At 48.4% G+C, this 15,423-nt stretch overlaps 2 protein-coding genes across 2 annotated transcripts; one reads left to right on the top strand and one right to left on the bottom strand.

Annotated features, from left to right (window-relative positions):
- Positions 1 to 45: 45 nt before the first annotated feature.
- TEL1 (DNA-binding protein kinase) lies at positions 46 to 8,769 on the bottom strand (the record flags this gene model as incomplete). The annotated part of the gene is made up of 1 exon (XM_019132351.1): positions 46 to 8,769. The coding sequence occupies one exon, from the start codon at positions 8,767 to 8,769 to the stop codon at positions 46 to 48; it is 8,724 nt and encodes a 2,907-aa protein (XP_018988555.1).
- A 5,479-nt stretch (positions 8,770 to 14,248) lies between these two features.
- Positions 14,249 to 14,467, top strand: BABINDRAFT_21495 (HMG-box domain-containing protein; the record flags this gene model as incomplete). The annotated part of the gene is made up of 1 exon (XM_019131266.1): positions 14,249 to 14,467. A coding segment is annotated over one exon (219 nt), but the record flags the coding sequence as incomplete, so codon positions are not given.
- Positions 14,468 to 15,423: the final 956 nt, after the last annotated feature.

Consider the following 15,423-nt stretch of genomic DNA (forward strand, 5'->3'; position numbering starts at 1 on the left):
TTTGCCATACCAACAAGCTTGTTCATACACCTTACGTTCTGGAGCTCAGAAGAAGGGACACCACCCACAATAGATCAAGGCAAGATTCTTGGGATCAACAGCCTCCAGGATCAATTCGCGCACTGTAGCTTCCACGCTTAAGCCATTACCGTAGAGCTTCTCTTTTACCCCTGCAACAGCTCTCCCCGCCACAGACCCATCTTCCTCTGGCATTGCGAGGATATCGCTGTGGGTCATGTCATTCTCATCCTCCTGCTGCAACTTCTGCTGTCGCAACGGGGAGATAGTCCACGAGTACAAGGGGTCCCAGCGCAACACATCTAGGATTCCATAGATCCGCTCCTCTTCCTGCCGCAACACCCACATTACGTATTCACAGTTTTTACGGAATATACCCTGAGTGCCCGTGACGCCAAACCCGTCAACAATGTCTCGAGTTAGGCGGAATGGCACGGTCTCAGGAACCGGCAAGAGCTTACCCTGGTCAAACGCTACACCCAAGTCGATGTGTATCGGCTCGCCTGTGTGCTTGTCGAGCAAAATGTTGTTGTTGTGGCGGTCGCCCAAGCCCAAGATGTGGCCTAGAATCGACGTGGTGGCGACCCCTTTGGTGTATACAATACGACTCTTGAACCAGTCATCGGGAAGTAGAAACGTGGCGTTGAAGAAGTGCCGTAACTGAGGCAGGATCTTGCTCTCCACCTTCTCGTACACCTTGAGGCGTTCCTGGGGTTTTTGCTGTTGGCAAACTCGCATCATGTCGCGAGCCTTTTCAAATGTCAATAGATCAGACGAGCGCGCGTGTAACGGTCGCACAATGTCGTTCAATGCGATGGAGTTGGCTACAAACTCAATTACCCCCGACTTTGGCCCAAGCGGAACCACTTTATACGTGCGAATATGCAACTGGCGCGACCGTGTGAGCCGGTCCTTAGTAAAGAGCTTGTTTACCTGCTCGAATACCTGTTCCATGATAGCGTCTTGCCGCAAATCGTCTGTGCCTCCCTTTAAGAGCACCCGGTGCTCTTCCCCGTTCGAGAGCGTGAAGACCGCAATCTTTGGCAAACTAATTCCAGAAGAGGCTACCGTCACCTTAGGTGCTATCTGCGCTAAGAAAGGGAGCCTGCTGTAATCTTTGTCCTTCGACACCGCCAACGGCATCGTCGGAGGCGGAATCGCAGGAAGACTCTCAAGCCACCAGGTGCCGGCGGTAATTGTGCTTAGAACCAAGGGTTTGGCTCGCGAGGCCTTGTGGTTAGCAAGGGTAAGACAGTTGTTACAGAAGGCATCAATAGGGTTCAAGACGGCGGCCTGAAATTTCGGGTTCGCAGCTCCTAACAGCATCCAGAGCAGGTCCGCGGCCAATGCCCGGGACTGCACCGTTGGATTCTTTTCCTCGTTGTACTCGGTGTGCAAGCGAAGCGACTTTAAGAGATAGAGCACATGGTACGGGTGGTTGAGAGCCAAGTCGCATACCAACCGTTTCAAGAGAAGCTGGAAGTCCGTCTCATCTTTGAGGAGGCGCGATGTGAGCTGGGTTGCCCAGGTGATGAACTTGTACGTCGGAACCTTCGAGATCAACCCCGAGATCCGCTCACTGAGCCCCTCCGTCGCTGAATATTCCAACCAGAGTGCACAGAACCGATCGACATCCTCGTCAATGTAGTCGTCGCCAATCGCGAGCGCTTTTAAGTATGACTCCACCGCCTTGTCTAGGAAAAGAGACTTCGACACGCGCAACTGCGACAATGTGTCCTCGTATGACTTTAACTGGTTGCAGATTTTGATGTGGTACCGCTGGATGTTTTTCTTCTCCTCCGCGCTGTACCGCCCTGCCTTGGCCTGCTCTCGGATCTGCAAAATCTCCTCGTCTCTGGCGGCGACCAACTTTTCGTTTTCGGAAATCCGCTTGTCAAGGTTGGAGTCCCGCAACTGGGCATGGCAGAACTTTGCCAACATATGGTATATCTTCGCTTCCTCCGCGGGGTCAGCGATCGTCATCGTCTCGATGGGCCTCACTAGAGTCTCCATAATGCTGTCTGGGGTTTCCTGTTTAGACTCAGAGGTCCACGCCACAAGTGTAGCATTGATATACGCCGGTGAGAACCCCAAAACGGCCTTGAGAGGAAGTTCAGGGTCTAGCGCCGCGAACGGCTTCCCAGAATCTCGAATGTGCTGTAACATAGCCACCGGGATGTTAGTGATATTCTGGTCCCAGAGAGCCGCGGCCGATTGGTACATAGACAACTTAGACATAAACTCCCTAGTGTCGTTCCCCGACGTGGCAAATTTTGTCTTGACGATCTTTTCAATCATCAACGTGCTGTTCATTGCTTTCTGCAGGTTCCTATTCAACCGAGAGAACTCTCCGAACCGCACGAGCTCGTGCACCACCGACACCCAGCACTCTTCGCGGCCTAAACCGTGACTCTCAAACCCGGCCATCTGCTCAAACGCAGCACGGCGACAGAGAATGACGTTTTCGTAGTCTCCGATCGGCGCAGAGTTGTACCAAGTGCATTCTGCCAAGTAATCCCTGGTGGCATCCTCCATCACCGCGCTCGTATACCCGAGACAATTCTCAATACCCACCACGCTGGTGACCGTGCGGAGCCACGAACGCGGATCGGACATCGAGTAGAAGCGAGATTGGTGGATGGAGAGGTCAAGAAGCGTCTTGCTGCAAGCAGCCAAGGCACTCGACGGGTAATCGTGAATCATTTTCAATGTCTTGTAGATCGCTTTGTTTTCAGTCTCCACCTTTTGAGGTACCACCACATCCCACTGGTTCAACTTCCAGGCCCACCCGTAGGCCTCATCGCCGTATTCAGACTCACCCTGATCGAGGAAGTATTCGCTGAGAACACGGGAAATACCGTTGAAGCCTGCCGACAGCATCGACCGCATCATGGCGTTGGAAGAGCGATCACCACCCGAGGCTCCAAGCGCAATGCGGGTGTCAAAGATACTGTTGTTCACCATGACCTGGTTCCACGTGTTTTCGTCGTAGTTTATTGTGTCGATGGCGTATTCAAGCGTCGGCTGGATCGGTAACCCGTAGCGCAAGTCCTTCTCGTCAATCGCGTCGTAGATCCTCCCCAAGATTTTTTCATTCTCCACCCAGGTTCCAGTGGAAAAGTCGCGGTAAAAGTCTTCAAACAAGAGTAACCCCGTCTTGGGCAAACCGAGCCGCATAGCCATATCGTACAACTTTGGATAGTTCATGTCAAGGGTTGCAGCAGTGAAGGGCTTCCTAGACCGCTCCAAGGACTTTTCTTTGATACGGCCAGTCCTGAGAATCAAACCAATATCGAGCACCAACCGACAATACTCCTTCGAAAGCTGTTGGGTACCAACATCAAGCAACTTTCCCATCATGCTCGCAATAATTCGGGAGCCACTGATACCCGTGCACTGGATGTAGAAGGCAACAAGGTAGCCCAAGGCAGACTTGGAAAATGACGGAACCTTTACTACAAACACGGAAATCAACGGGGCCAAGCTGGTAAACCTGGAGAGCTCGTTGATCAATGCTAAGAAGAGCTTGCTTGTCCAGATATCGAAGGGCAACGTAGAGAACTTGAACTCAATCATCGTGGTGTATGTCGCAAGTGTTTCGTTGTGGAAGATGAGCTTATTATTTGCGCGATCAGAGTTCAAGACCACGCACAAATGGAAATCCAATGGTAAGATGTACGCCTCAAAGGCTTGGAAGACTTTGGAATAGTTAACCAACTCATCGATTTCTTTTTTGTTCTTGTGGTGCTTCCAGAGAACGACACCTACAACCGTTTCGATACAAGACAAGAGCTCGAGATCTCCCCCACGGGCTACCGAGATCATTTTCTCGAAGATGATGGCGAGCGATAAAGAATTGGTAACAGAATTCTCCAAGTCAAACAGGGGGCTGTATTCCATCTTCTGACTCTGGATTAGCTCGCCGCTGGAACCGTAAAACTTTCCGATATACCGGATCCGCCAGACTAAAAATGGCTCAGAATAACGAAGGAGATCCACAGTGTCGTCTAAATCGAAGAGAACCTTTGCCACCTGGGGAAGCGCACGGTGAATGTGACTGCTTGAGGCCAAATCCGAGGCGTAACCAAACACAGAGGAAATCGCCCGTATCAATGTCCTTCCGTTGGTGAAGTCCACTGCAGACCTATCTAGACATAAGCAGGCCTCTATATGGGAAATCTCAATCCGTAAACGGTAGCCATTCAAGACATCCACACAGGCAGCCAAGAGAGGGGTCATTATATCTGCCTTATCGAGCGCCATAACGGCTCCTTCGACAACATCCTTCAACCTAGGCGCTATTTTTAATTCTTGGAACTTACACTCAACCAACTGAGACGCTACCGTGAGCAAGATCTGGGAGGAGATTGACGTGTTGTTGTTCATCAGGAAGAGGGTCATGAAAATATCCGTAATTTCCTCCGCCAAGCTTTCCCGCATAAGATACTGGGACAAGTTGGTGATGATCAAATTCACCAAGTTCAGATCGGAGAATTTGATACCCCCCAAGATCATCACGAATTTGAGTCTCCGAATCTGGAGAAGCTGCGAGTTCTTCTTCTTGGAGGTCTCCAACAAGCCAAGAATGCGACGGACCAAGAAAAACGCAACCGGGACGGTCCAAAAGTCGTCATTCGAGTCGCAAGACTTCACGATGATCTCATTCAACAAGTTAACTGTGGTGGATACAGAGATGGAAACCTGGGCCGAGCTGTAGAGCTGAGGAGAGCCCTTTCGCACAAGGGATGACAATAGGCCGGACACGCGATACTTGTCCATCACCGGTACCAACTTTTTCTCGTCGGATAAATCCACCATGCAGATGATTTCAAGGACAATAAAGATAAGTAAATCTTTTAAATAGCTTTTTTTCAGACCCAACCTATCTAGTGTCTCGAAAACTCCCCCGCGCAGGCCTTCCGTGGTGTACGCCAACGCCACGGTGTACGGCAAACTGTCAAATACCATATCCCCAACGGGAAAGTTGCAGATAGTCGACATTTCGCTTAAAACGGTATTGGAACCGGGATACTGGTGTGCAATCATTACCGAAACCAATTCTTTATAGTTTTCAATGACAAAGTCGTTCAAATCTTCATAGCCAAGAAGGGTAGCAGGAAATTGTTTGAAAGGTAACCCATAGCTCCACCATACCTTCAAAATGTCGAACCGGTACGTTTTGAACAAGGTCTTTGGTGAGTTCATGTTTTGTAATAGACAGATCCCTCGGATACACGGCGGGAGGTATGGCTTGAAGTACTCAAAGCTAGAGTATTCCAAAATGTTGTATATGCAGTGTACGAGGATGAGGTCAGACGTGGTGGACAATCTCGACATGACCATGCAGAACGTGGCCGCTGCTTCCCGACTTTTCTGGGGGGAGTCAAATGCTTGGTATAACGAGGTGTAAACGTAGTGTTGCTGGCGGTAGGAGTAGAGTGGCAAAAAACCCTTGATATCAGCGATTAATGCTACCTTCACCTGGTTCGACGAGGAGGCAAAAAGCGGGAACAAGACGTCAAAATACTCCCCGACGGAATGGGATGACTCTTTTGTCTCGCAGATCATGGCTGCTAACAACTTTGCAAAGTAGTGACAGGAGGCCTCGGTAATGAATTGTCGTTTATTATTGATCCACCACTTTCCTACTTCTGTGAACGCATTCTTCACATCCACACTGTTACCGGAAAGAGCTGCGGGCGTTACAATGGCCATGAACTTCAACTGGATTACCAACCCGATTTCACTCAATCCGTATATTTTGTCGTTTAAGAAGCGAAGGCCAATCATCTCGATTAATTGGTCAAGGGCCACAAGGGGCAAGTTCTTAACCCCCACCTCAGTTATGTAGTCGGCCAAAGCGTCAAGGCAGAGGATCGCGTCAAAAGTACTGAGCTGCTTCATGTGGCCAAGCAAGTGCTCAAACCGCGTGTGGTAATCACCTTTTTGCAACGTCTGGTGCCTCACCATAAACTGAAAGATCCTGACAGATAATGGCTCGCGGTACTGTAAGGCTGTGAACGTGGTGGCGCTGAAGTCTTCAACCTTGGGGGGTTCGGTGGGATTAAAGCTGCCCTCTTCGCCCAGACACTCGTTTTCTGAATTTGGGGCGCGAATGGTGTTTTTTCGGGTTCTGGAAACAGCGAGCTGAAGAGTACTTGCATCTTCGTAGATCTTTTGAAATGAGAGGTTATTGAAAAGAGTTTGCAGTATGGCATTTCCGATGCGTGGATTTCTCAAGATATCAATCAAAGCTACCGAAATGGTGGCATCAGTAAAGCGGTTAAACGGCTCAAGCAACATGGTGACCTGATACTGGATAGAGGAGACGTAGTGCTCATACCCCTGCTGCCCCTCTACAAGCTCGCAGAGCCTGAGAATCAACATACACCATTCCACAGCCTTGACCGCCAGGCTATGGTCGGTCCGCACAAAAAGGTTCGCGTAATCATTGCCAGTACCGATAACCACCATCATTAAGTCTTCCACCACATCAGATGAGGTGTGCGCCATGGGTTCAGGGCAGAACGGCAGGGCAGACACTGGCACACTCAGATCTTTCTGCAAAATGAAGTCTCTTACCTCAGCTCTCGCTTCAAACGCAAGAAAGACCTCGTTGAGGTCACCAGCATATAACTCGCGCGTTTCAATTATCGAAGGAGTAACGCCGCCACACAACCACGCGATAAACTCGGGCAACGCAAAGTGTGGCCCTACAAGCGCACTGAGCTCGGCCAGGGATGACACAGAGGTCCCATGGATCGCAATAATCTGGGTCCACTTGCGCTTCAACCAGTTAGCAATGTGTGCATGTACAATTCTGTGGAACTTGCGGTTCTTGCTCACAGCATAGACATGGTACCAGAAGTGGAACGCCTCGTTGCCGACGCAGTACGGGCCGTTGACATCCGCAAGCTCGACCACATTCTCCAACTGCGTCACAATTGACTTATCGGGGCTGAAGTGCGGTTGTGCGAGCACGTTACAGAAGCAGAGACACGCCAAGACACAGGTATCTGGATGCTTGATGAGCTGAATTGCTGCCTTCATCAATTGGTTCAAACACTTGTTCGAGATGGTGTGGGCGAGGAGTACGTTCGACGTGAGGAGAGAGAAGTACGCAAGGCCACTGCTCTCAAACGTCGCCAAGAGAATCTCCGCAAGGTCCGTAGGCGAGATACGTTGAGTTAGGGTATAGTCAATGGAGTGTACGCTTGTATCTCCGTCGAGCCTAGGGGCCGTTAAGAGGTTATTGGGGAGGGCCAACAACGGTAGGGTAGCAAAGACGTTACTGTCATTTTCCGTCTCTGTTTCAGCGTCAAACGGTGCGTGATGGGCATCGAGGAAGAAGGCCAACAAAAGCAATGCTGTGCGTTGCAGACAGCTCCTATCATGGAGATACGCATTGTTGCAGCTGAGCAAATTGTTTTTGAAGAACTCCAAGGGGCTGGCAGCCAGGGCCAAGGTTCCCAGAACCTCATCCGCAACCCTGCGCCGTTTGGGGCTTTGACTGCGTGCGAGCGAAAACGCAGTACAATTCCGGAGACGAAAATACGATACTACCAAGTGGACGGTCCCGCGGTACAACATCCACGAATGGGTCATATCCGTTGGCGCTCCCGCGGGAAGATACATCGTGGCTGAGCTAAACCAGTGTGGGGCAGCCTTGCGAGCTAGAGACACCTCCACCTTTAACGTGCTGCCAGTTTCCGCCTCTATCAATCGACTGATCAACGCTCCGCAACTGTATACGAGCTGGTCTGTATCTTCTTCCTCATCGTCGTCTGTATCTCCGTCACTGTAGATGCTGGAGGGCGCGCGCGCGAGAAGCCGCGGCGCGGTGCCAGTGACGAACTGGAGCGGATTCATGTTGAGAAAGACAATAATCTGTGCGCGTAAGTTTTCAAAACTGTGGAAGTTGTTGTGTTCGACCATTAAATTTACGAGATTGATTCCTAGGACGACTAGCGATCGGAAATACGGACCGGTAACGACCTTTTCCGTCTGCAACACAAGCATTAATTTGTTAATGATTTTGAAAGTGGTAATGGCGACCAATGGCTCAGGTTTCCGGGAAAGTCGGAGTTCATAAAACCGTCTGGTAGTCTCGATGAGTTGTTCGTAGTTTGGCGAAACGGTTAAAGCAACGTAGGATGTTGAAATCGCATCGTCCGCGTTGATAAGCAAGGAAAGGCATTCGAATAAGTTGTTGACAACACGATCGCTGGCATTGAATCCCCCGTCGGACAAACTACGGAGGATTGCACGCGTGAGGAACGTAAACACCGTGCCCCAGTGTTGTGGGGTTAAGCGGTCTTTGACAAACTGTTGGCCTAAGATGACGAGGAGAATGCGTGAGAAGTTCAACTCAAGGGAATCGAGATTCGCATCGTCTGCAAAAAAGAAGAGCTCCATTGTGCGGTCGAGAATCTGGAGGATCTGTTTCAGCTTGAACAGCACCGCTCGCGCGTGCCTCTCGAGTAAGGTGCGGAGGATCTGAGCCGCGCGCGCGATGCGCTCCTCTAGCGTATTGGCACTCGCCGCCAGCGTCTGGGCTTTGAGCCAGAGTGGCTTTTCGGTGGAAATATTCGTAAAAAGGGCGTCCACAAGCTGGCTGAGAGCCTTTGTGGAGAGCGAGTGCGCTGTTTCCGCGTTCACCAACTGGGCAAGCGTATTGAGGGCATCGGATCGCACTTTAACTCTGGTCGAAGTAAGGCTCTGGATGAGCGTCGATGTGATGAGATAGGACATGGAAAAGGAAGCATATACACTAAGTTGGGAATGTCCTAGATTATGCTGGAAAAAGGGTCCTTTGGGGAAGATCGACAGCTAACTCCTCAGGCGTCGTGATGGGGAAGCAAAGCAACAAGAAGTTCCTGTATCTTGTGAAGCCGCTTAAGTAAGTGATAGACGGTTAGGCCTAGAAACCAAACCTTTGCATCGGGGAAGAGCCCCACCAGATGTTGATTTTGAGTCGTAGCCAAATCGATACCTGCGCCGCTTGACAAAACCGTGGAAAGGTACAAAATTCGCGAAATCAACGCGAAGTTAGAAATCGCGAAAATATCGGGAGAAGACAGTATTAAGGTGAATATGTGAATATAGTGAAAATGCGCAATGGTGAATCAGTATTATTAAGTTAGAGAGTGAGTGAATTGGAACCGTATCCTTTAATATAGCATGTATGGTGAGTCATAACTATCTTCAAAATATATACAATTGTTCTACCTGATATGCTTATTGTTCGAATTCTGGCTTTTGGGGAAAAAAGAAATTGTATGACTACATCCTAACCACGATAGGCAGAGAATTGCCAAACTATATGCTTTACCGCTCTATGGGTTCTACTCGACTTTTTATTTCCCCTCATTCTCCTCTCTCCAATTTAGAACCCATCGCACCAACGAGGCTAAGTTTCGTGGGCAACTCATTCGTACTCATGTCCTCTGAGTTAAGGTTCATCAGCTGGATCTCCATTGTTGACAGTTTCAGTCCATACTGGCAGCCTTAAGTATGCCACTAGCGGTAAAATCTTCAACGTAAGAGAGCTCCCCCGAGCTGTGTAACATAGTTCTGATCGTTTCCCAGAGTAATCAATATGAGCAGTGTAACAGTACAAAGTCTGAACGAAGGCATCCTATTACAAGGAAAAAAATAAAATAACCATGGTCCTTAGGAAGGTCTGAAAATACAAAAAAAGTATCTGGGGGTGTTTATTGCAAAACAGACCGGGTTTAATTCGAATTTATTCATCCGTCCGAATCTCATCTAATGGTAAAACTTTTCAGGGCCGTCCAGATTCTATGATACAAGGTTTAACAGCTCAATGTGGGGCCTCTCAATTTCAAGCCCTGTCTCTATTAACTGGAAATAGACTATTTCCCGACTCTTTAAGATCATCAGCTTGAATTGGGACTGAAACAGCTTGGTATGATGGGTAATATCCCACGTCGGTAGAAATGGAGGTGATTATCAACAGGATCCAATGGGAGCACACAGTAAGGAGAATGGGTGGGGGATAAGCAAATGATCGGCTATGATTATCGAAGGGGACATGGATATAATTTGAAAACAGTAAAAGTGGTTTCATCGATACATGGTCCACGGAAACGACCGAGGCGAGAGCCTAAAAAGCTTGAATCAGTACATCCCTTTGGAAAGGAACCCAGTAATCTCCGTAAATGCAATTTCAAAGCTGGTTATATCCAATAGGATATGTTCCTCTGGTGGCGAGTTTGGCCAAGAACTTGGAATTAGGGCTTGGAAGTGTGGCCTCAGAAACAAAAAAGAACCCAGAAAAAATTTAAGGAATAAGAAAAAAAAAGCGTGAGCCAAAGAGGATAAGGAGCGAATTTGTCGCGAGGCGTGGTGTATTTGTTGAATATTCCCAGAAAACTACATTAACCAAAGGATATACTAATTCATATGTTCAGGGGCACTTCACATGGAAGGGCGGTAAAACGGCTGTTGAAGCTGGAGGTTAGCCCGAAATAACGAATGGGTGGACGAATCTAAAATAAGAAAGACGATAAAAAATGGAGACAGGACGCGTAGCTCACAACCCAGAAGTTTGCAAAATACTATCCAATCCAAGGGGGACAAAGTTACTATACGTTTTACGAAACTATCGGAGATTTCATATCTAGAATCGAATGACGTTAGAAGTTCTAAAGATTACATCAGCGCCATTATACGCTTGGAGCTAAACACTCGTGTTTCAAAAGAATTCTAACCAAAATATCTCAGTTTTTATTCTTCGACAAAAACCAATTCCCTAGTTTTGGATTTGCTATTCCATCAACATATCCACAGCTGTGCCGTCTAAGGAAATGCATTTAATACACGCCAGTAGAACCCAGATTCTATCCATTAAGAAGGTAATATTAGTACATCCTTCCACGTAAACTTAATAAATTCTCGCTACGAAGTAGAGTTTGCGCCAGCATGTAACTTTATGAATTTGTACACGCCTGGTATCCTTTGACGGCACAAACTAAACTTCTGAGGCGTAATGCATGATGCCATCTTTCGTCATGATAACTCCCGCACAAATCCTTGAGATGCAACCAAAACTAGAAACAATATTGGAACTAGGAGCTTGTATGCACGCATTTAGAGTTTCTGGTGCAATGACGTTCGTCGGCCAAGGTACTCCTATATTTAGCTCTTGCAAGTTTCAGTCTTCTATGCAAGTATTTACCACGAACCAGGGGATGAGACTGAGGCGCTAAACCCCATACAACGGAAGGAACAACCAAAACCAGGAGCTGTAGACATAGATTTACAAGTAAACATAGTCTACACGCGTTTATGGCCTTATTAGTGCATCACTTCATACATGGAGTTCATAACTATCAACCAAAGTTTTCACCACCTATGCGGGCCGGGGGATTCTGGAGTGTTTCACGTGATATTAATCTCGGTTTTCAGGCTAAACAACACGGAATGGGCAAATTTTACAGAGATTGGGTGGGTTATCGGTCTTGGTGATTATGCTTGTGTTTGCACTCAGAGCGAGGAGGTTCTCACTCTAGGCCTAATTTGATGCGTGTGCACGCATATCCAAGCTATACTTCGCGTAGAAGAACGCGTCTATATCGGCATATGTGCAATATTATGTAGCGGGCCAAGATAATACTGGCAGTTTGAACAGGGACCAGGACTACTTAGGCTCGTAAATCGTATGATACGATGCACACGGCCACCTGGACTAGTCTAGCTCAGGAAGTATCACGCTGATTGTTACGGGCTTCCATACATGCCGCTACGCAGTTATTCATGTGAAACGAATTGGAGTACGGTAATAGTGGACAGAGATTCTAGGAATACTGTTTTTGAAGATGCTAACTGACTCAATACGTGCATACTGCCTATAATAGTACCACCCCTGGACGGTGGTTAATGCAGGTGCACAAGATGTAACAGTCCCTGAAATGTCCGTTTTAAAGAGTATAACAGCTTGTGGCTTGAAGAGACCGCCAATATCAGCACCAACATTCTCAAAGACCCTAATCGTCCGAGTATAAAACCCGGAGGCCCCATAATGACTAGGCTACTCGGGTAAAGTGCATCATGTGTAGCACTAAATTCCAGTCGGCCTCTCCCTACCAGAATACTCTAGGACCGAGTAAAGTGAGATCTGAAACGCTCGCTAGGCAGCACCTGAAACTGCGCGGATCTGCAGCAGGTCGGAGGAAAGGTCTAGCGATACTTCGCTAGCATGGCGGCCACTTTAGAACCGCTTACGATTGTGCCATAACGTCCGAATCTGGAAATAATAGCTAGGGGCTTCAGGGAGTTCTGACATAGTTATTTAGCATGACGTAAAGGCAAGTGTGCATCAGGCAACTTCAGCGCCCTGGGTCAAACCAGGATCGCCATCACGCGACAACAAACGCAGTTTTTTTCCCATAGGGTTGTTAACCAACGCTATCATATTATTGATATATTCGCCAAGAAAGTACGTCACTATTCGGGTATGTATTTAGAGGAAGCTTTACGGTTGACCAACGGGTACCACTGTAACGGGTTTAGCCGACTCTCCCGCCTCAAAGCCGATTGGATCTTTTGGTGCGACAATGGTACTGAACCAGTCCCCGTTAACATATAGCTGAGCCAGTCTCCGTCAACATGTTACTCAAACCGTATCCGCCTAATGAATCACTGGGCTTCGTTGCATTGGCCCACAGCGGCCCGCTCCCGCTTCCCTTCTGAATCTCTAGTTGACGTTCGCTTGATTATACTTTACAATCACCTTAATCAAATCGCTGTAAGGATCGATATGCAAAGAGGAATAGAGTCGAAACCAGATGGATGAAGCCCACTGTGGTGACGAGCCGGTTTACTGGGACGTATCTCGTCTCACCCCTTTTTTCATGGTGCGCCTAGTCTAAGACATGCGTGCTTTGCAATTTCACTCATGCACATTCGTGCATGAAGCTCATCTCAAACGTACCTACAGCGGCTGCAAATGCGCGTCCGCGATCGATTCCCCCTCCTTCCTACAAGCCCGGGAAGGGCAACTGCGGCAAGCCAGGAGAAGAACATAGGAGGTAATCAGAAGGTAATGACGATTGGCCAGATGGTGGTAACGTAACAAGAGGGTATTGAACAAGGGTCAAGAACCCATGGGTTAGTCGCTCGTCATTGTCAGAGCAAGTTATTCTGGATCTACAACGTGAGAGAATCTGTCACTCATAATCACTATGCTGTTTTGTAGGGCACCAGGGAGTGGAGACCATTCCAGGGCAAATTCTAAAGCATGCATGCGTATTTTGACGACAGGCTGAGGCGCATTCCAGAGGATTACCGTCTCGTTCAGGTGTATCAGGTGCCTCCCGGTTATTGTCCCAGCGATACATCAGAACCTTTGTCAGCTTACATCTCTGGTTGCCAGACGCAATTCTGGTTTAGAGGAACTACATGAGCGCCTCTACGCACCAAGCCCTTTCCCCCATGGCATAGCTAAATCGACTTATTGACTACCCACACGAAGCGTATGCGAAAAATAAAATTAGTATAAATACATAATCCCCCCCGCCGATCCCACTAGAGAAGATCAGATTGCATTATCCCATCCCTATCCTGTGGACATTACTTTAAGCCTCCGTCTCCAACTTTGACTGAAAGCTGGTTGTTGCATACATTTGCTTTGCATAGCGCCTTGTCGCCTGCTCTATTTCAACCCCTAGCCCATCGTAAGCTTCTCCTGTCAGCTTAACTCAGAATTTTTTTCTGCTCCACCGCCTAATTTGGCTTCTTACTACTATACACCCATTGCTAATACCTCCCTTCGTCTCGCGAGTCTTCCTAAGTTTTTTCCTGCGAGTCGTTCTAACTTCCCTGCAAGTCGCGTTATCAGTCTTCCCTGCGACGAACCCTCCTATAAACTTACACAAATTGCTAACTTTCACACCTGTATCTTTCCCTGTGCCCTAGAATGCTAAAGAGCTGGTCTTTGCACCAAATCATGCCTTTTAACCCACATCTGTCGCAGGTACCCTTAAACGCCCGAAACGAACGCACAGAACCACATACCCCTAGAGAACAAGTCGACGATGTACCAGTACTAGACTCGGTCCCAGGGACTCCCTTGAATCATCCCCAATGGAGTTCGGGCACAGCCACACCTGTCCTACCCCCTCCTTCCCAGATAGTGCCTACCAAAAAAACGGATGATGGAGTCAAGGGCACACGGAGCCCCCAGACAGAGCCTCAAACACATATTCCGCGTCCCAAGAATGCGTTCATTCTCTTTCGACAAGCGAAACAGCTGGAGGTGTTGATTGGTTCCTCTTCAATCATCCCTAACCGTGAAGTGTCCCGAGAATTGGGCCGCCGGTGGCGTAATTTACCGTTTGAGGAGAAACAAATCTGGCTCAAGCTCGCAGAGGAGGAGAAAAAAGCTCACAATTTGAAATACCCCGACTACAAATATCAACCTAAGAAGATTGCTCGCCAGATTGAACAGGAGGAGGATGACACGTATTTCTATCGCTCCCAAGACTCACAGACGCGACCGTTGAAGCGTAGAAGTGACGGGTCGCTGGCGATTGGCCAAAACCGCGAACTGGCTCGCGTGGGTGTGAACAGCCAGCAGCAGGAGCCGGCCTACCACGCCACCTCTCCCATGATGTACTCTTACTATCCCCCACCTCCGTCCCAGGTGGCCCATTACGGAAGAGAGGGGTACTACCACGCGCAGCACAACCCGCCCAGCCAGGCCTATTACTCCAACCCGTACCAGCCTCAGCACATGGTTTATTCATATCCGGGCCCGCCGCAATACTACCAGCATCCGGGCCCCTCTCCTGAAGCCCCACAATACCCCCAACCATATTACCTTCAAGGGCCGAGTACCCAGCAACCCTCACAGCATCCTATCGCCCGCGACGTCTCTGAGAGTCACTTTTCCTCTCCCCAGAACAGAGAAGACTACCCAAAAAGACCGAGAATCCCACCCAGAGCTTCTATGAATGCTAGAAGGGCATCTGTAGCGTCGGATATTGTCAAGAGTGAACAGAAGGATAACCAGGAGGGAACAAGCGAGGAAAACCGCTCTCTATCCATTAACAATCTCTTGAGTTGATGTTAGAGAAAAATAAATAAAGGGCATGTCTTGAAACGGAAAAGTAGCCCTGAAATCCTCTATTTGAAGATTATACCTAAGCACAATCAAGGAATTTAGCCCATCCAGGGAACTGTACTCTCTGATAGAGACAGATATTATAAATGTCCCCTAAAGTGCTTTTACCAACTGATAGACAGATTTTATAGCATCGTATGAAACAATGAACAGTTTATGTATGTTTAGAGACCCTCATATATTCGCCTGTTGGAGCGTATGAAATACTAGTTGGCGCGACTTAAGCTTCGCCGTGAACCTTCTGTTGATCTATTCTTTTT

The sequence above is a fragment of the Babjeviella inositovora genome (assembly GCF_001661335.1).
Source record: "Babjeviella inositovora NRRL Y-12698 unplaced genomic scaffold BABINscaffold_1, whole genome shotgun sequence".
Taxonomy (NCBI): Eukaryota; Fungi; Ascomycota; class Pichiomycetes; order Serinales; genus Babjeviella; species Babjeviella inositovora.